General features: G+C 40.4%; 1 protein-coding gene across 1 annotated transcript; it reads left to right on the plus strand.

The window, feature by feature from the left end:
* The first annotated feature begins 929 nt into the window (after positions 1-929).
* Positions 930-18,010, plus strand: C20H5orf47 (chromosome 20 C5orf47 homolog). The gene is made up of 5 exons (XM_005899781.2): positions 930-1,119; positions 10,388-10,476; positions 12,217-12,316; positions 14,205-14,243; positions 17,834-18,010. The coding sequence occupies exons 1-4, from the start codon at positions 1,029-1,031 to the stop codon at positions 14,222-14,224; spliced, it is 300 nt and encodes a 99-aa protein (XP_005899843.1). The 5' UTR covers positions 930-1,028; the 3' UTR covers positions 14,225-14,243; positions 17,834-18,010.
* Positions 18,011-21,749: the final 3,739 nt, after the last annotated feature.

The raw sequence follows: 21,749 nt of genomic DNA on the forward strand, positions 1-21,749 counted from the left end.
GTGCCCCATTGATTTAGTAACTTTCCTTTCCCCAACCCTACTTTTGATTCAGTTCTTTTCCTCAGAGAAGTCCGCTCTGCCTGGTCTGCTCCCCACTCCCAAGTGATGTGGTCTCCAAACTCTTAACACCACTTTTCAGATGAGTGGTATACCATCACCCCCCAACCAAAGACCCTCCTGGGCCCCTGTCCCAGCACAGTGCTCCAAACGTCCCTTTTCCCGCTACCCATCCAGTGACCAGGCTCTCTGGTTTCTCTTCACTCCCTTCCTCTTCCCTGATCCCTCCGCAACCCACGTGCCGTCACTCAACAGGGTCCTGCTCCGAAGCTCGCCTCTCCTCTCCTGTGTGGTGCACAGTGATCTAGCGCTTCACACCACCCCCCACCCCCGCACACACAGTGGTCCGTTCCAACAGGTCTGCTCCCCCTCCTTCATACACCCAGTGGTCCAACCCCCAGACTCGCAGGGCTGGTCTCTGAGGACCCTGAGGCGAGACGAAGGCAGAGATGGCAGCGGTAGGCCGGGAGCTGGAGCGGGACCGGGCGCGCTTCGTCTACGTGACCCGCTTCGGCTCGCACCAGTGTGGCGGCGTCCTTGCGCTGGGCGGCCGCAGGGCTCAGGGCCCGAAGAACGCCGGGCTCAAGCACGGCCACAGCCAGGAGAAGCCGCGGGCGGCAGCGCCAGGGAGTCCAGGTGCTGGGGAGCTGCCCCTTGGCTTCCGGTCCGGGGCCCTCGCGGCCTCCTCCCCCGCGCCCTCCTCGAGCGAGCCGAGCAGGCGCATGCCGGCGGCGCGAGGCGGCAGAGCGGCTGGCTGGGCGGGCGGGGCCAGCGGGTCAGCTGACCTCTCCATCCGTCTCAGCAGCCATCTTACCAGGGGCTCGAGTCAGTTGAACGGTCGCCTTCTCAGTCTCTCCCCCGCCGCCACACCCCCACCGCCGCCGCCACACCCCCACCGCCCCTCCGTGGGCGGCTCCGGGTTAGTCGCTTTGCTTAGCGGCCGTTAGACCACAGGCAGTGGGCCACTCGCCATGGACAGCCCTCCTGTCGGTCTGGGGACGAAGAGACGAGTCCGAACTGCGCTTCGGGATTGCCCCGAGAAGCCGCAGAAGCGCAATGAAGGTCATTTGAGATAAGCCTGAGATCCGAATCCGAGAGGGGAGGCTATTGGAAGGAGCTACTAGTGTCTCTCAGGATGATGGGGGCCTTGGCCTAAGTGTCCGTATTCCTTTTAGGACTCATTGAATTTATGAGTTAGCCGAAGGAGAACCGACACCTTTAAAATGCTGTCTCTTACTCCTTGAAAGCAGAGGAGAGGATGTCTTTATATTTTCATTCTACCTGACTTCCCTCATAGCTCAGTTGGTAAAGAATCCGCCTGAAAAGCAGGAGACCTGGGTTGGATTCCTGGGTCGGGGAGATCCCTTGGAGAAGGGAAAGCCTACCCACTCCAGTATTCTTGGGCTTACCTTGTGGTTCAGCTGGTAATGAATCTGCCTGCAATGCAGGAGACCTGGATTCGACCCCTGGGTTGGGAAGATCCCCTGGAGAAGGGAAAGGCTACCCTCTCCGGTATGCTGGCCTGGATTATTCTATGGCCTCTATAGTCCATGGGGTTACAAAGAATCAGACGTAATTGGGCAACTTACTCTTCACTTTGTGTCCTTCAGGAGTGTTTTATATTCGAACGTTTTTTCTTCTTTAGGTTTTTCATATATCTTGTTAAATTTTTTCCTAGGTATTTGATCTTATATTCGGTCGTGAATGTGATTTCCTCTTCCATAATGTCCTCTGAATGTTGTTTGTGTATATAAGGCCTCTTGATTAAAAAACAAAAAGTTTCAGGAGAGTTGAGAGTTATACACTGGGTAGTATACCACCATAGTCAGAATCTAGAACATGCACATCACCTCAAAAAGTCCTGCGTCTCTTTTGACAGCCCATCCCTCTAGCTGTACTTAAAAAAATTAATAGTTTATTGAGATATAATTCACAGTAGACTGAGTTTGCTCATTTAAAGTCTGTAATTCAGTGATTTTTAAAATAGTGTTGTGCTACCATCATCACAATCAATTTAGAACATTTTTATTACCTCCCCCCAAACAAACCCTGTACCCTTTACTGTCACTCACCATTTCTTCTCACTGCACCTAACCCCAGCCCCAAGCGAGCACTCAACTATTTACTGTCTCCACAGATTTACCTATTCCGGGCATTTTGTATATATGAAATCATGCAGTACGGGCACTTTTGTGATTTGCTTCTTTCAAGTAACCTATTGATTTTAATTGATTTTTAATTTTTCGGTTGCTACACACAGGCTTTCACTAGTTGCAGAGAGTGGAGAGGACTCTTCTTTGCAGTGTATGGGCTTCTCGTTGTGGCGGCTTCTCTTGTGGAGCACAGGCTCTAGGCACTCAGGCTTCAGGAGTTGTGGGCTTAGCATGTGGAACCTTCCCGGATCAAGGGTCAAACCTGTGTCCCCTGCATTGGCAGGTGGATTCCTATCCACTGTACCACCAGGGAAGTCCCTGCTGCTGCTGCTGCTAAGTCGCTTCAGTCGTGTCGGACTCTGTACGACCCCATAGACGGTAGCCCACCAGGCTCCCCTGTCCCTGGGATTCTCCAGGCAAGAACACTGGAGTGGGTTGCCATTTCCTTCTCCAGTGCATAAAAGTGAAAAGTGAAAAGTCGCTCGGTTGTGTCCGACTCCTAGCGACCCCATGGACTGCAGCCTACCAGGCTCCTCCATCCATGGGATTTTCCAGGAAAGAGTACTGGAGTGGGTTGCCATTTCCTTCTCTAATGCATGAAAGTGAAAAGTGAAAGTGAAGTCGCTCAGTCGTGTCCGACTCCTAGCGATTCCATGGACTGCAGCCTACCAGACTCCTCCATCCATGGGATTTTCCAGGCCAGAGCCTGTGGATTTTTGTATGTTAATTTTTGATCCAAGTACTTCACTGAATTCTTTTATTATTTGAATTAGTTTTGTCATTAATGCTTAATGATTTTCTGGGTATGCTATTATATTATTTGTAAATAGATATAGCTTTATTTTTAACCTATTTTTATGCCTGCAGTTGATTATTAAATTATTATTGTTTAATTGCTCTGGCTGATACCATGAATAGAATGTTGAATAGTAGTAGGGATAGTAAGCATCCTTGTCTTGTTCCTGATCTTAGGGGAAATGCCTCTAGTTTTTCCCCATTAAATGAAGTCTTGTCTTTAAGACTAAGGCCTGTATGTTTAAAACATTAAAATGTATTCTTCAGTTTTTATTTTCTTCATTGTTTTTACCAGGAATGAATGTTGAATTTTGTCGAAGACTTTCTTAGATTTTTGGAGATAATATTTTTTCCTTAGACTTATTAATATGGTATGTGATAATAGATTTCATAAGATTGAACGAACTTTGTCTTCCTGAAATAAATCCCACTTGGTTATAATGTATTTTTTTTCTTAATATGATGTTGGATTCTGTTTGCTAATAATTTGTTTAGGATTTTTGTTTTGGAATTTGAGACAGTTTTTCTTTCTTTATTTCATTTGGTTTAGGTATCATAGTTAAACTTAGTTCATAAAAGGAATTAGGAACTTTCCCTTTATTTTCAATGCTCTGGAATAGTTTATAGAGCACTGAGAATATTTGGTATTTGAAGATTTGGTAGAATTCTTTTGTGAAAACATCTAGGTCTAGTTTTTATGGGATAATTCCTTAATAATTTTCTCTGTATCTTCTATGGAAATTAGTGCCTTTACATTTTCTAATTGGATTGGGCCAATTTTGCTAATCTGTATTTTTCTAGGAGATTATTGCTTTCGTTGTTTTATTTCTTTGCATAGAGGTCTGCTCAGTAGCGTCTTTTGATTTTTAAAAATTATTTGTGTTTCAATGGTTAGTTCCCCCTTTTCATTTTTTGATGTATATGTTTTTTTTTTTCTTGATCAAGTTCACCAGTGTTTTATTTTGTTAATTTTTTAAAACAGAGGATTTTGATTTGTTAATTAGGTGTTTTATTTTTCTAATTTCTTTCTCAATAATAAAGATAAACAATAAAGATAAAACTTCATTATTTCCTTATGTGTACTTTCTCTTGGTTTACTTTGTCCTTATGCTTTTGTTTTGAGCAAAAAATTTAATTTTTCCTTCCTTTTTGTCAATAAAAGTATTTAGCACCTGAATTTTCTTTCTAACTACTTTAAATCCCATAGATTCTAATAAATGGGCTTCCCTCATAGTTCAGTTGATAAAGAATCTGTGTGCAATGCAGGAGACCCAGGTTCAATTCCTGGGTTGGGAAGATCCCTTGGAGAAGGAAATGGCAACCCACTCCAGTATTCTTGCCTGGAGAATCCCATGGACAGAGGAGCCCGGCAGGCTACAGTCTATGGGGTTGTAAGAACTGGACATGACTTAGCCACAACCAGACTTCCTATTTGACAGGAATTAATTACTGCTTTAAATCCCATAGATTCTAATATATAATGTTTTTATTGTCACTTAAAAATTTTTCATTTTTGTAATTTCAGTTTGTATTACCACTTTCACTCTAGAGTTGCTTAATAGATTTGATTTTAAAAGTTTCCAGGACTTATTCTTTTTTTCTTTCTTTCTTTTCTCCTAGTAAGCTCTAGTTTTATTGCATTGTGATCAGAATGTTGTTTGTAATGTCTCCACTTTATGAATGTTATTGATGTTTATTTTGTGACCCAGTTCATGAACTCTGCTTCTGGTTCTTTTTCTCCAAAAGCCAAGAGAGAGGACTGGCCTTTTAAGTTGTGTTTCTTCCTTTAAATTCATGCTTGCTGCTTTAACCAAATCAGTTCCATTAAATTGCAGGCTTTTGGTCCTTTATGTGGTGTCTGGCCTTTTAAATCACACATTGAAATTCTTTCCTGTAGTCTGTGCTGTGATCTGCCTGGTTATCTTCTGTAATAGTATTTCGAGATTTAGGGTGCATTTCATCTGTTTGCTCCAGCTCTCTTGCAGGCGCCTCTTCTAGTGTCCCTCCTTTCTCTTCATTGTTGGCCACAAAGCCTTGCTTAGGGTGAGGTTTAAGCAAATAGGATCGTAGTGCTGTGATTTAATGCTTTTTCTCATTTTACTTATATTAATTTTGTATTTTCAGCATTCTCTCTCTTCAAGTAATGCTGGGGGTATGGTTTTGTGAAGAATCCTTGTCAAGTTTTTTGGGGAGAAATTTTGGCATGTTTATTACTGTACCCTGTCTCTCTCTCCCCTACCCCTGCTATTCACTGTAGCTACCAGAAGTTCTGCACTGAAAGGTTTTGAACAAGAGAAATAGTAGGAACAGCTTTACTTATTTCATGCTGTTTAGAGGAGAGTTGAAGGCAGGCAAGAATAAAGCCCAAGTTGAAAAATACATGAATAATTTGTTTGCTATCCTTTTTCAGGACTTAATTTTACTTTGCTAATTTAATTTACCTAAATTAATTTTGATAATTTAGAAGTATAAAACTGTACTGTATGTAACTTGATTGACTCCTGAGAATCAGCTGTGGTGGGAAACCTTCAGAGATTCTTCATCAGGGGCACTATTTTAGACTTCATATCCCTCCAAAGGTCCCGTTGTTAAAAGGTGCTCAGGTTTTTTGTTTTGGAGTTTTATTTTTTGGCCCCTGAACTGGTGATCTAAAAAATTAGGAATAGTGTAAGACATTTTAGCATTAGGTTTCCAGTTCCTTTGAATAATAGAAACAGACAAAAGACTCATTCTAGAAATTACGAGTATGGTGGTAGTGGTGAGCTCTTCAACTTTAAAAAGGAGAGAGCAGGAAGAGAGGAAAGAATAAAATGGATCCAGTATTGCATTAGCACCAGCAGATCAAAGAGAAAAACAATAGTCCAGCAGTAAGGTAGTAGATTAGAAATGAAGAATATTGAAAAACAGATGAAGAAGCTCATGGGAGAAGGGAAAGGATGCATGAATGAGTACTGGAGATCCCCACATAAGTTAGGTAGAAACGACAGGATGGCAAAGAGCTCAGATTGTGGAACCAACTCTCTGCTTTTTTAACTTTGTGCTGAGCTAGAATAGCTTTCCTCTAGTTGGCTGCCCTGCTGGAGTAGGAGATGACGATAATTCGGTTTTGTTTTGAAGTTTGGTTCTGAAATTTTGAAATTTTTTGCTGTTCCTTTGTGGCAGGAATGACATGGTCAGAGCTGGGGGAAAGATAACTGGGAGTGAGTGAGAGTGGGAGAGATTGGAAGCCAGAGACCAGTTTTGAGGCGGTGATAAAAGGAAGTATAAAAGGCCTGAACGAAGACAGTAGCAGTGGAGGGGGAGTGAGCAGGATTGATGCCTGGCTGGAAGAGGGAAAAGGCCAAGTCTGAAGTTTCCGTGCTGTGCAGCTGAGGCGATGATCAAGCCACTAACTTTGGTGACCACTCTGCTGTGCTTTTGAAACCAAGAGTAGTATCAAGGGAAGGAGGTAGACTTATATTTCAGTCAAGCCAGAGAGTGCTTAAGTGTTTTAAGTCTTACTCATTCTTGGGTGTCTTTAATATTAACATTAAGTGTGCCTTCATTGAATACTTAGGCCTGGCTCTCTGCAAGGAACAAAGGTAAATGCTTTATTCAGTAACATTTATTTAACATCTGCCATATTGTAGACACTAGGTTAGGTGCTAGTGACACAGAGGACTCAGGCAAATGTTTTACTCTCAAGGGACTTTTACATGAATAATGGAAATACAAGCTAGCAGGCATCAGTGCTGTGAGAGAGACATCTTGGAAGGTCTTTGATAGTTCAGGAAAATGGAGACAAAGAAGAAATCAAGGTATATGAATGGAGAAATTGTGAGTGGGTTGGTAGGTATCTTCAAGAGCATTGACTTTGAAGTCAGAAAGCCATAATCTTGGTTCTCTCATTTACTAGCAGTGTAATATTAGCTAAGTTAGTTAACTGTTCTGATGTTCAGTTTCTTTTTCTATAAAATCAGGATAATAGTTCCTACCTCAATGAGTTACTGTGAAGATTAAGTGAAGTAATGCGTGCAAAATGCATAGCACAGGGTTTGGCAGAGAGAGTAACATGCCAGTAATGTTGGCACACTCAGCAGAAGTAGCTTGGGGAAAGAGAGGGTGATTGTCCCAGGGTCTGGACACTAAATATTTATTGAATGAGTGAGAAATAAATTTTGTACCACATTGTGGAATGCCTTGGAGACTCATTTTATGATTACTGAAGATTTTTGAATGGTGGAGTCAAGTTATCAGAAACACATAGGCTTCCCTGTGGCTCAGATGGTAAAGAATCTGCATGCAATGGGGGAGACTTGAGTTTGATCCCTGGGTCAGGAAGAGCCCCTAGAGATGAGAATGTCTACCCTCTCTGGTATTCTTGCCTGGAGAATTCCACGGTCAGAGGAGCCTGGTGGGATACAGTCCATGGGGTCTCAAAGAGTTGGACATGACTGAGCGACTAACACACACACACATATACTTCTGGAAGATAAGCTTATAAGCTGTTGCTGCTCCTAAGTTGCTTCAGTCGTGTCCGACTCTGTGCAACCCCACAGATGACAGCCCACCAGGCTCCTCTGTCCATGGGATTCTCCAGGCAAGCGTACTGGAGTGGGTTGCCATTGCCTTCTCCAATGCATGCACGCATGCTAAGTCACTTCAGTCATATCCGACTCTGCGACCCTATGAACAGCAGCCCACCAGGCTCCTCTGTCCATGGGATTCTCCAGGCAAGAGTACTGGAGTGGGTTGCCATTGCCTTCTCCAGTATAAGCTGTGTGTGAGATGTATTGTAGTTTAGAAATCCGGGCATGTGTGCTCAGTCATGTCCCACTCTTTGCGACCCCATGGACTGTAGCCTGCCCGGCTCCTCTGTCCATGGAATTTTCCAGGCAAGAGTTCTGGAGTGGGTTGCCATTTCCTCCTCCAGGGGATCTTCCTGACACAGGAATCAAACCGTGTCTCCTGTCTCCTGCACTGGCAGGTGGGTTTTTTTACCACTGTGCCACTTGGGAAGCCTCTTAGAAATCCAGGGGCTGGCAAGTCAGTAACTCTTCTTAATGTTTCGGGCAAGACTCATAAGTCAAGCTGGTTCTATATTATCCAGAACTTGGGAGATACAACCATAATTTTTATATAGTAGAGCTTCCCTGGTAGCTCAGCTGGTAAAGAATCTGCCTGCAGTGGGGGAGACCTGGGTTCGATGCCTGGGTTGGGAAGATCCCCTAGAAAAGGGAAAGGCTACCCATTCCAGTGTTCTGGCCTGGAGAATTCCATGGACTCTATAGTCCATGGAGTCTCAAAGAGTCAGACCCAACTGACTTTCACTTATATATAGTAGAGAGTGATGAATGTTATTGTGGAGGTACAAATAAATGCTGTGGAGGTGGTGAATAATTGGGGGATGAAGGAATTAAGGAAAGTTTCTTGGTGGTGGATGTGGCTCTGTGAGATTTACACATGTTCCTGAGATAATAGGGGATTATAGGTGGGGAAAACATGTAAGCAAAGTACCATAAGGATCAGTGATGGATAATGATTAGAGAAGGAGGAAAATATATTTAGACTGGATCAGAGTGTTTTCAAAGAGTAGAGACAGATTTGAAGCACAAGTTGAAGCTTCAAATTTGAAGCATAAAATCTAGGTATACAGGGGAGCCATAGCCTCAGTAAAGTGCCCAAAATAAGTAGAAGAAATGATTTTGCCTTTTTTTCTTTTTCTCTTCTCTATGCTCCTTGACATATTTTATATTTCTAACTAATACAGATAGATATGAGGGTGCCTATCTTGACCTCAAGGAGTATATATATCTAGGTTAGGTAAGGCTTACAAACAGAAAATGTTTGGAAAAGACACAAGTACAGTATTCCAAAGGATGTAGGTGCTTAGAGGGAAGGATACATGTGGGTATATGAAGAGCAGAGTTTCCCAAACTTGTTATTTTCCTGTTATATCTGTACATCTGTACTATAATTTACTTAATATATTTATTTAAATAGGTGCATTTTTCCCTCTCAACTGAATTTCTTTTTAGAACAGTTTACATCATTACCTCAGTGGAAAGCATGTATCATTTTCCATAAATAGAAATTAACTAAAAAGAATCTAATAAAGGAAAAACAATATTATTAAATTCTAGCCAAATAGGTTGTCTTCTGGAAGTTGCTGCAGTCATAAAGAGAGATGAGCAAGTCTTAGAAAAGTTTAAATGACATACCAGTTCCAAACTCTGACTTTCTCCTTGATATAATCAGAAGATTGGAAAAGAATTCAAAAGGGAATGAGTTTCTTTTCATGTGAGTTCATATTCATTAGTGCTGTATCTGTGCCTGGCTCAGGATCAGTGGTCTGTTCCTCACAAATGGGGCATGCCAGTTTAGAACATACTCTGTTTCACTCAACAAATGGAATATTGATTGTGTATCTAATTTCTATACTGCTGGACTTCTAATGAATAGAACACATTTCTCAAGCAAACAGCATGATAAATCCTGTGGTAACTGAGCATAGGGTGCTTTGTGAAATCAGAGAAGGCCCTCTGCCCCTGGAAAGCTAAATACTGGATGAGTCGAAGAAGGCCAAGTAGAGAGCGGTGGTCTGGCAGGAATACAGCGGGGAAATGTTGGGGTACATACAGGGTGTTGCAGGCAAAAGAACAAACATAAGCACTTTCAGGGAACACATGCTCATTGTGCTTTGATTTTGTCTTTGGATACGCAAACCCTTAGGCTTTCTTCTCACGGTTAATATTTGGGAAGGCAGTATGGTTTATTGAGTAGAGTCCGGAAGCTTATAACTCTGACAGACCTTTATTAGAACCTACTGTGTGTCTGGTAGGATAGATAGATGAATGCTACACACAGGGACACTGCCCCACCAGAAGGTCACAGCATGGTGAAGGAAACTATAAATATATGCTACTGTGCTGAGTACCTTGAGCAAAGTGTTTCTGGAAGCAAGGGCTGTGGGTGTTTGAGGGGAGAGGCTGTAGAAACCTATGAGCTGAGTTTTGAAAGCAGGTAGATATTTGCCTCACTGGTGTGTGTGTGTGTGTGAGAGAGAGAGAGCATGCCTAGGGCAAGGTGTGGTTTTCTGGTATTTGTTTACTCTGTTGCTAACCCTTCTGGGGCTCACCTTTCAAGTTGGAAAGGGAAGGAGATCTAGGCACCATTAGATAGTTTACCCTTAGTTTTCTTGTTTTATTTTTTTCCAGTATAGTATTAGTTAATTGGTAAACTGCTATTATCTAGTCATCTGAAATATATCAACAAGTGTAAAAATCCCCAAAGAAAGCTTGAGACATTTATAGTTGTTAATTATCAGGATAGTGAATTTTGTAAAGTATGTGCTGACTTGATATTTTACCTTGTTTCTCTCTCTCTGTTTTTTTAAAAATTAGGTTTAACCCAGAAGAATTTAGCTAAAGAGTTTGACTTCCCCATACCTTTGAGTGAAACTTCCAAAATAATGAAGAAGAAGAACAAAAAGGTATATTTTTGCACAGGGAATGAGTGATATTTTGAATTTTAGATTAACCTGTTTAAATACAAATGTGTGAAGAAACTCAAGACATTGAAAATAGTTCCATCTTTTGAAAAATTAAGTTTAATGAAATGAGAAAACTAGAATTAATGATCAGAAATGAAACTGGGTTTGAAAATATTTATTAACCATGAAGAATATCTCTTCCTGTGTTTGAAGATATAAAATATATTTTAACCAAAGTATAACTGTGAGCTTTTTCAAAGCATGAAAATACATATTCTATAGAATATAACATGGATTTCACAGGAAAGTACAAGGTATCTATGTTGTTGTCACAGTGCTCTTTTAAGGACAAGGGATATACATTGTTTCTAGCAGGAAATCTGACAAGCAAGGACCTTTATGCTGAACCCTTTTCTTGTCTAGTTGTCCACATGTCATGGTGACTTCAGTGTTTTAAACATATTCAAGATCAGTTATTCTACTAATCTTTGTTTACCACCGTATGTTTTACACTTCATTTTAAAGAAATCATTAGTTGATAATGACACATAAATTATATTATTTCTGAGTTTTAAGTTTTTTTGATTTCTAATCCATATATGGTATAGAATAGCATTCAAAGTGACTGACTCTTTCAGCAAGTGTATTTTGAATGAGCATTTAATCTTCCCAGTATACTGAGAAGTTTTTCTTCCAAGAACCAATTCCTCTTGGACAATAGCCAATGTTTACCTATAACTACTGTGGGCCAGACACTAGGTGTAAATGCTGTATGTATATTTTTCATGATTTCTAATAATCCAATGTATGAAGTTACTCCTAGATGAGATTAAAACGCTTGCCTGATATTAAGCAACTGGTTAAGTGGTTAAGCTGGAATTTGAGCCTAGATTTCTCTGTTTGCTTCTGTGGTCTCCATTCTTCCTATTCTAGTATATTCATGCTCTCTGGTAAGTTTGCTTTGGTATGTCCTAGGAGAAATGTTTAAGTATTAACTAGAATAATAAAATACACTAAAAAATCATATCATGGCCCAGTGGTTTATACATAGGAATAGAAATTATTATTTTTACTACCTTTCAAAACAAAATTGAGTATGTTGAAACCATAGGACTTACTGGACATTGCCTTTGAAAGACCTTGCCTTCATCCAGGAAAGTTTATTTATTTATTATAAATTTCCCCAATTATTTATTTTTAATTTTTTGGCTATGCCATGCAGCATGTATGATCTTAGTTCCCCAACCAAGGAACAAACCGCCTCCTGTGGAGTCTTAACCATTAGACCACCAGGGAAGTCCCCAGGACAGTTAGTTTAAATACTACAGAGAGGAAATACTAAGAAGTTAGAAAAAGATACCAGAGAATTCAGTGAATATGGGAAAGCAATTTTGTTTAATTTTTAGATCTCTGAGTGCTTTGTAATGATATCAAATTGACATGCACCACAGTTGACTTGGGGCTTCCCTTGTGGCTCAGCTGATAAAGAATCCACCTGCAATGCGGGAGACCTGGGTTCGATCCCTGTGTTGGGAAGATCCCCTGGAGAAGGGAAAGGCTACCCACTCCAGTATTCTGGCCTAGAGAATTCCATGGACTGTATAGTCCATGGGGTTGCAAAGAGTCGGACACGACTGAGTGACTTTCAGTCATCACGGTTGACTTACTTCTAGTTGTCTGCATCACACTGTAGTCCACATTCTCTGCTCAGTGTTCCTTAACTGTGCTTATCTTTTGAAGGTTTTAGTATGGAATGGAGTGTACAAAATCATTTCAAAAATGCTTGAAGAAAATGAGAAATACAGACTTAGGCTGAAATGCCAACAGTTGTCTAGAGAAAGTAAGTAAACACAATTTTCATTGTATTAAAGAGAGCTGGCTTCTCTAATACTTTATTTCTCTTGGATCACATTAGATCAGTAGTTTTCCTCATTGTCACATTCAGTGCATAGCACTGTAGATTCGAGGCTACCATTGTATCACTGTTCATCATAATTAAAAGTACAGAGCATTGTAAAGCACTGAGTGAGGAGTGCAGAAAGTGAATGTTGACTGAGCTTCCTGAGCCAAGGAAACATGTTTGTCTCTTAAATCTGAAATATTTTTGTTAAATCTGAATTTGAATGAGCGAGTAAGTGAGTGAAAGTTGTTCAGTCTTGTCCAACTCTTCGATACTCCATGGACTGTAGCCTGCCAGGCTCCTCTGTCCATGGAATTCTCCAGGTCAGAATACTGGAGTGGGTATCCATTTCCTCCTCCAGGTGATCTTCCCTTCTCCAGGGGATCTTCCCTTTTCCAGGGGATCTTCCCAACTCAGAGATCAAACCCAGGTATCCTGCATTGCAGATGGATTCTTTACTGTCTGAGCCTCCAGGAAAGCCGGGTCACAAAACTCATCCATATAGATGGAGAAAAGCATTTTAACTATATTATAGTGTACATTCTGTGTTACTTCATACAGTCACTTCGTTTTCATGATGCTGCAGTCCAATTTAATGCATTTAGCAAACTCTTCCCTTGAGTTATAGCCTTGATGTCATTATTTCATTCCTGGAAAACAATTCATAATTTAAACCATATTTAAAACTACATCAGTTGATGTTGTGGTCAAAGCAAAATTAGATGTAATCTAGTATGTTTATTAAAGTAATTGGAAGTTCTGGATTCTCAAACAGTTAAGCTGGATACAATTTATGTAACAATGCCACATGAATTGCTTAATCATAAGTGATTTTCTTTCCTTCACATGCATGTCCTAATACATATATTACCATGCTGAATGTTTCTGTAGGTTTTTAGTATAGTTACTCAGTGACAACTTTTATTTTGACAGTCTGTAAATCTGCAGAATTTGATTTTGTGAAAAGTATTTTCATAAGATAATAATTAAAACAGAATGTTGTAAGCAATATAACACTGGAGACTCATTACTGTTCTTGTAATATTGCATTCATAATAGCATGAATTGTTTGCAATAATGGTATTTATACTAATGTTCACATTACTGATACTCTGCTTTGCTTTGCTTATCCAGTTAAAAAAGAGAATGAGGCAGGAGAGGGAATTAGGAAAAAGCTGTCAGTGGTTTCTTAGGTGACAAGGATGCTTGTATAGGCAGAGAAATGTGCAAAAATATCGACATTGTTCTGTTAATCCAGATCCAGTTACTCTAATAAATACACTAGATTACATCTAATTTTGCTCTGGCCATTACCTTGAATTCGTTAAATTCTTTTGTGCCTCAGCAGTAGGCCTTCTGAGCCCAGGTGGCTCAGTGGTAAAGAATCCACCTGCCAAGCAGAAGACGTGGGTTTGATCCCTAGGTTGGGAAGATCTCCTGGAGAAGGAAATGGCAACTCACTCCAGTATTTCTTGTCTGGATAATCCCATGATCAGTGGGCTACAGTCCATGGGGTCACAAAGGAGTCAGACATGACTGAGGGTCTAAACAACAATAGGCCCTCAACTAAACATCAGATGATTTAATGATCTTGTAAAGATTATTTAGCAACTTAAATTGATATGCTGTGTTTTCCAGAAGCTGCATGTTATAAATGAAAAGTATCTTTATAATTCATTATTTTATTACAATTTTAAATAAGATTATAGAAGCTAATAATTATATTTTTAAATGTATTATAATTCTTATTCCTTAATATATGTTTATTAAGGAAAAACCAGTGCCAGAGACCAACTTGAATTTTCCTTATACTTTATCTTGTTCCTAGATTCAAAAGATACAAAATGAATCTTCTTGTCATCTTCTGGTAAGAATACACTTAGATAAAAATTAAAAGGTATAGACTTTTCCCTTCGCCTTTTACATTCTACCATCTCCAACCTTTAGTTGCCTAATTCCAACCTGTTTTCTTTTTTAAATCCAGTGTTTGACACCTAGAAGGCATTCATTAAATGTTGATTGAAATTTAATAAGCTTCATTCAGGCCTCATATTCATAGTGCTATTGAAACTGCTCTCACCATGGTCCAACTTTTTTTGTTTTTTATTTTTGTTCATGTATCTGCTTAGTTCTCTTTTATTTTTGAACATGCTGTCACATTTAATGTTATCTTACTACTATTCCTTCAAAATTTTTTTCTTACTTATGACATTAAAGACTGTGTCATGGTTCTCTTTCTACCTTTCTGACTATATTTTCTGTGTATCTTTTACTTGTCCTTTTTGCTTCCATCTAATAACAAATGCTGCCCTTGGAGTAACTGTTGGTCCTCTTCTCTCTTCATGGGCTTCTCGGGTGGCACTAGGCAGCGGTAAAGAACCTGCTTGCCAGTGCGGGAGGCATAAGAGACACAGGCTCAGTCCCGGGTCAGGAAGATCTCCTGGAGAACGGCACAGAAACCCACTCCAGCGTTCTTGCCTGGAGAATCCCATGGAGAGAGGAGCCTGGCGGTCTACAGTCCCAGGAATGGAACCCAGGTCTCTGGTACTGCAGGCAGATTAGTATTCTTTAATCTGTAACACCTCTTCAGTCTTTCTTTGTCTTTTATGATATTGACAATTTTGAAGAGTGCAGGCCAATTATTTTTCAGTCTATCCATCTGGGGTTGCACAGAGCTGAACATGACTGAAGTGACTAAGCACTCACATTCTCTCTTTACATACATATTCTGAGATAATTCACCTGTTTTGTGGCTCAATTACTCTTTCTGGGTGTATGACCCTTAAATATCTATTTCACTTCTGACCGCTGGTCAAGTACCTCTGAATTTATTTAGGTTGTTCTACATTTACTTTAAATGCTACATGGCTTAAACTGATCATGTCATCCCCCTTAGTGTTTTTTTTTTTTTTTCCCAGTTGTGCCCTGGTTTACTTATCGTCTGGACTCTTAATTCTTAGGGATAGGTTACACCCAGTTTGGTAGGGTTTGGGAAGTAGTAGAAAAAGTAAGTAAGATGGGCTTTGGTGAAGAGAAATTAGACTTTTATAAGTGAGAATGTGGGAGAAGGGAGTATATGGACATCAGCAAATTCATGGAGTCCAAGAAAGTGTTTATAAATGTACAGTTTTATTAAACTTATTGAAAGTAGTCATAGTAAAGAAGGGTATACAGTATACTGAAACTTTGTTTCAAATGGACTTACCTGGATACTTGGCCAAGGATCTGTACTTAATTCAGTAGGCAATGAAGAAACATGGAATGTTTTCTTAATGAATTCTAAAAGATTTATTCTAAATGATTTCAAATGTATATACAAATTGCAAGAAGAATGCAAAGACCTTCAGAATACACTTTGCTTGGGTTCACCAGTTTTTACATCTTGCCACATGTGCTTTGTCATTATCCTGCTCCCCATTCCTCTTTCTCTGTGTATGTGTGTAAAGCCTTGCCCCTTAATACTTTAGTGTGTATATCCTAAGAGCCAGGATATCTTTATTTTTACAACCACACTAGAAATATCAAATTCAGAGCATTTAACACTGATATAAAATTTTTATAAAATCTATAGTCTGTATTCCAATTTTTTCTTGTGCCATTAATGTCCTTAATGGGATTTTTTTGTTACAGAAGATCTGAATCAAAGGTCATGTATCATATTAATTGTAATGTCTCTTTAATGTAATGTATTAGTCACTCAGTTGTGTCCAACTCTTTGCAACCCCATGGACTATAGCCCATTAGACTGCTCTGTCCATAAGTTTCTTGGAGTGCGTAGCCATTCCCTTCTCCAGGGGATCTTCTCAACCCAGGAATCAAACCCAGGTCTCCTGAACTGCAGGCAGATTAGTATTCTTTATCTGTAACAACTCTTCAGTCTTTCTTTGTCTTGTATGATATTGACAGTTTTGAAGAGTGTAGGCCAATTATTTTTCAGTCTATCCATCTGGACTTGCTGATAATTCTCCTGATTTGATTCACATTTTGCATTTTTGGTTGGTACATTATATAAATAATGTTACTTTCTTCTCAGAACTTCACATCAGGAGTGATGAGGTTTTCATTTATCTCTTGTTGAGGATGTTAACTTTGATCTGTTGGTTAAGATGTCCAGAACTCTACTATACACAGTTACTGTTCTTCCTTTTATAATTAGTAAGTGTTTTATGGAAAGATAATAAGAAATTATGCAGATATCTTGTACATTGTCAGTATAGGACATTTCAAAGCAGTGGGTTAATCAGGTGTGCATTTTAAAAAGAATCTGATGTCATTTTGTGAAAACGTGGAATGGAGGCAAGACAGAAGGTGAAAAAGAAAATCTAGGGATTGTAATAGCAGACCAAGGGAAAAGTAAAATGCACTTGAAAAGTGGAGAGGACACAGATGACTAGATGTAGGGAAATATGTAGATGATACTAAGGTTTGACAATGAGTAGGTAAGAAATAAATTGAAAGAGTTGGTTTTATGAACCTACTTAGTTTTATTTTGGCATGTAGGATTTCAAGCAGTAGGTACTCAGGTGAAAACTGTAAGCATTTGGAAGTGTCGGAGCCCATGTGATACCTACACTGCAATAAGTGTATGCGGTTCTGGCAGTAGGTGCAGATGAAACCTCATTGTGGGGGTGGAGGGAGAGGAGAGGACTGAGAACACAGTGTCGGGCAGTGCCTAGGATGAAGAGGAAGTCTCAGGCTCTCGAAGAGGGATCCTAGGGGCATAATTAGGAGTGATGAGAGAAATGATTGAGAGAGGGGATACAAATGAAGCTTGCAGGAGATCGAGGGACTGATCTCAAAGGGGCTGAGTTCCAAGGAGGGCATTGACCTTGTTCAGTGACAGTATAGGGGTATGAAATGCTGTTCAGAGTTCCAACACTTAGAAGTAAAGCAAAAATTCCAAGTGTTGACAGTGGCCATCCTTGCAATGACTTTGCTTGTGAGTGGCTGGAGTGGCCTGGTGATAAAGGCCTGTGGTATAGTGTTTTGTGGCACAGTTCTTATAATTGGGACTGTTGAAGTCACCAAGGGTATTGACAGGAACTGGGGAGGGGAAGAAAATATGAGTTGAGCCCATCAGAAGCTTTTTATGGTCAACTAGAAAAGGGGGCTTCCCTGGTGGCTCAGATGGTAAAGAATCTGCCTGCAATGCAGGAGACCTGGGTTTGATCCCTAGGTCGGGAAGATCCCTTGGTGAGAATACCCACTCCAGTATTCCTGCTGGGTTAGCCCCATGGACAGAAAGGAGCCTGGAAGACTGCAGTCCATGGGGTCGCAGAGAGTTGGACACTGCTGAGCAAATTAGCCCACATAGAGAAGGTAAAAGCTATCAAAACAATAAGTGCAGGGAGTGGCTAACTGTTGCTTTGCTGTATTAGAAACGTTACAATTTTTCAGTAACTACTAATTACGACATTTTATATTAACAAGAATTCAATTTTGTCATCTTGTATTTAGGTTTAACCTATTTCTGGATCTGTTTACCAAAGAAGATTATGAAGAGTTTAAAGATGGAATTTTAACTTGTCATAATTATATGGTTTGTTGGAATTAGAACTTTAACAGTTGAGCAGAAGAAACTACGCTTTTTATCAATTAGTGTTTCTTTGAAAATTAATAAAAATTTTAAATGTTGTTATATGCATACAGGTATTATTTTGAGAATTAATACTTATTCCATACTCATTAAAATTAATATTTTACATAAAATTTAAATTAGCATTTCAGTATAATTGCATGCATTTAAAATTGCCAACTTTCCCTTTTAATAATGAATCTGCAGCCGCTGTTTTATTTTTCTTCATATCGATTTAATTAAGTTAAATTTGGATTCACTTAAATTATTTTTGGCTTCCTCAATTTTTCTAAATTTCTCAATTATGATAAAAACCTACCATTTACATAGAAATTGTTTGAGGTGTTTAATAGTTATTTAAGCCATCTTTTTATCTGAGGGAAAATTAGTAAATTTATGCAAATTCTATATTATAATGTGGAGTATTTTGGAGAAATGTTGGATGGAGATCAAAGACATTCTTCTCCTTTCTAGGCTCCTAATTAGATACATTTTTAAGTGGATAAATGAGAGATTTAGAACTTTGAAAATAATTTAGAAGTGTTTTTCAGTGAAGTCCCTGTTTTTCTATTCAATGTTAATAGTAATCTTCTAGTGCCTACAGCAGTTCTGCTTTTTGCTGATGTAGTCTCTCTCCCTAAATTGTATCAAAGACTGGAGCTAAAAATGTAGGGGGGAGGAGACAAAAAGATGTTTTCTCATCATCAAGCTCCATGTGCACTCCTTGCTTCTTTCCCTGAGTAATTTCAGTTCAGTTCAGTCACTCAGTCGTTTCTGACTCTTTGCAACCCCATGGACTACAGCACACCAGGGTTCCCTGTCCGTCAGCAACTCCCAGAGCTTGCTCAATCTCATGTCCATTGAGTCGCTGATGCCATCCAACCATCTCATCCTCTGTCATCACCTTCTCCTCCCGCCTTTGATCTTTCCCAGCATCAGGGTCTTTTCCAGTGAGTCAGTTCTTCCCATCAGGTGGCCAAAATATTGGAGTTTCAGCTTCACCGTCAGTCCTTCCAATGACTATTCAGGGCTGATTTCCTTTAGGATGGACTGGCTTGATCTCCTTGAAGTCCAGGAGACTCTCAAGAGTCTTCTCCAACACCACAGTTCAAAAGCATCAATTCTTTGGCGCTCATCTTTATAGTCCAACTCTCACATCTGTATGTGACCACTGGAAAAACCATAGCCTTGACTAGATGGACCTTTGTTGGCAAAGTAATGGCTCTGCTTTTGAATATGCTGTCTAGGTTGGTCATAACTTTTCTTCCAATGACCAAGTGTCTTTTAATTTCATGGCTGCAGTCACCATCTGCAGTGATTTTGGAGCCCCCCAAAATAAAGTCTGTCTCTGTTTCCACTGTTTCCCCATCTATTTGCCATGAAGTGATGGGACTGGATGCCATGATCTTAGATTTCTGAATGTTGAACTTTAAGCCAACTTTTTCACTCTTCTCTTTCACTTTCATCAAGAGGCTCTTTAGTTCTTCACTTTCTGCCATAAGGGTGGTGTCATGTACATATCTGAGGTTATTGATATTTCTCCTAGCCATCTTGATTCCAGCTTGTGCTTCATCCAGCCTGGCATTTCTCATGATGTACTCTGCATATAAGTTAAATAAGCAGGGTGACAATATACAGCCTTGACGTACTCCTTTCCCTATTTGGAACCAGTATGTTGTTCCATGTACAGTTCTAACTGTTGCTTTACCCCTGAGGTAAAGATCCCCTTTTTTAATCCAGGATCATAACAGTGATGTGCATTTTTTTGAGTGTACTGAGAGGGTGAGCTTCCTCATTTCTCTTACAATGGCATTATAGAGTGGTAATAATACAGAATTCTCATGAGGTGGTTCAAGATGTAAGGGTTGTAAAATAATTCATGGTGTTATAAGTTAACTACTTCATGAGACTAGAACAGCCTAGGGTTGTTGCGTCTTTACCAAATCCACCTGCTTCTAATTGAAGGACACATTGCCTGAATAAATGGGCCCTGCCTGCCATGCAGTATCCAAAGGTCCCCTAGCAGGGAGGGTCGTGCAACTTCTTTGGAGTGTACTGGGCAAATGTTCTGGCTGCTAAATTCTTGGGTAAAGCTTCAAATTTTGGTTAATACAATTTAAATCATTGTAAAATGAGACATTTACTTGTTTACACTGCAGTTTATGTTGCATAAAGTTTTATGATGAATGTAAATGAGGATGTTAGATTCGCTCCAATGTAGGTTTATATTTATGTAAGTTATACTACTTGACATAGCAGTCTGTTTTAATTTATCAAGTGTGTCAGTACTTATTTGACATGGCTTCCCTGATAGGTCAGTTGGTAAAAAATTTGCCTGCAATGCAGGAGACCCCAGTTCGATTCCTGGGTCAGGAAGATCTGCTGGAGAAGGGATAGGCTACCCACCCCAGTATTCTTGGGCTTCCCTTGTGGCTCAGCTGGTAAAGAATCCACCTGCAGTGTGGGAGACCTGGGTTTGATCCCTGGGTTGGGAAGATCACACGAGTCTAGTGCTGGATACAAGCTTAGTTTGTCTCACTGTTCTCAACCCATGGAAGAAGGGCTTCCCTCATGGCTCAGTGGGTAAAGAATCTGCCCGCAGTGCAGGACACACAGGAGGTACAGGTTTGATCCCTGGACTGGGAAGATCCCCTGGAAGAGGAAATGGCAACCCACTCGAGTGTTCTCACCTGGAAAATCACATGGATAGAGGAGCCTGGTGGGCTAAAGTCCATGGGGTCGCAAAGCGTTGGATACAACTGAGCGACTAAGCATGCACAGTGATGATAGACTAGTTTTGAGTTTGGGAGCCAAGCCTGTGGAGATAGAGGTGGAAGCACACTGCTGCTGCTGCTGCTGCTAAGTCACTTCAGTCGTGTCCGACTCTGTGTGACCCCAGAGACGGCAGCCCACCAGGCTCCCCCATCCCTGGGATTCTCCAGGCAAGAACACTGGGGTGGGTTTCCATTTCCTTCTCCAGTACATGAAAGTGAAAAGTGAAAGTGAAGTCTCTCAGTTATGTCCGACTCTTATTACAGAATGCTTGAAGGGCAGTGGTGTGCCACTGAAGTAGCATCCCACGTTCCTAAGTCAGGGCCCATATATCTATGGCATCTATGTAAATATGCTCAGATTTTCTACCATGGGGGACATAATTGATGGCCTGCCTGAACTGCATTGCAAATCGAGTACTGCATTTGCATGAGGCTCTTGTTTCCCAATTATTTGCTGTAGCCAGTCATTAAGCATGGCGGGGATATTAAGGCAGGCACATTTCTTTAAAATGGGCCTTAAAGACTCCCCATTTGCCTTGCTAAAACTCTCTTAGAACCACAGCAGAGAAAGAGAATCTAAGACTTTTCCTACCCAACTCTCTTTCCTTACCCCTTTCTCCTGCAGAGATCAGTCCTTCGTCAAGGTGGGATGGCTCTCCTAGCCTCCCCTGACTCTCTGTTTTCCCTCACAGGCATTTCTTCAGTAAGTACTTGCACATCTAATTTCATCTTGGCTTCTGTTTTTGAGAAGTGGTGATGTCAGGGGTGGTCTGATAAAGTAGGCAGTAAGATGAGGCACTGGGATGGTGTACTTACTGTCAAGATGGCAACAACACTCCTTCTTGAATGGTATTGCAATATGGATCGTCTCTGGCACATGGTGGCGGTCCTATTCTTAAGATCTCATCCGAGGTCTCTTGAAAAAACTTCACAGTGAAGTAAATGTCTTGACAGGTGTGTTGATCCAAGCATTTGAAAGATACAGTGTGAATAATGCCTCAAATATAGCTCAGTTGTCTGTTTA

This window comes from Bos mutus, chromosome 20 (genome assembly GCF_027580195.1).
Source record: "Bos mutus isolate GX-2022 chromosome 20, NWIPB_WYAK_1.1, whole genome shotgun sequence".
Taxonomy (NCBI): Eukaryota; Metazoa; Chordata; class Mammalia; order Artiodactyla; family Bovidae; genus Bos; species Bos mutus.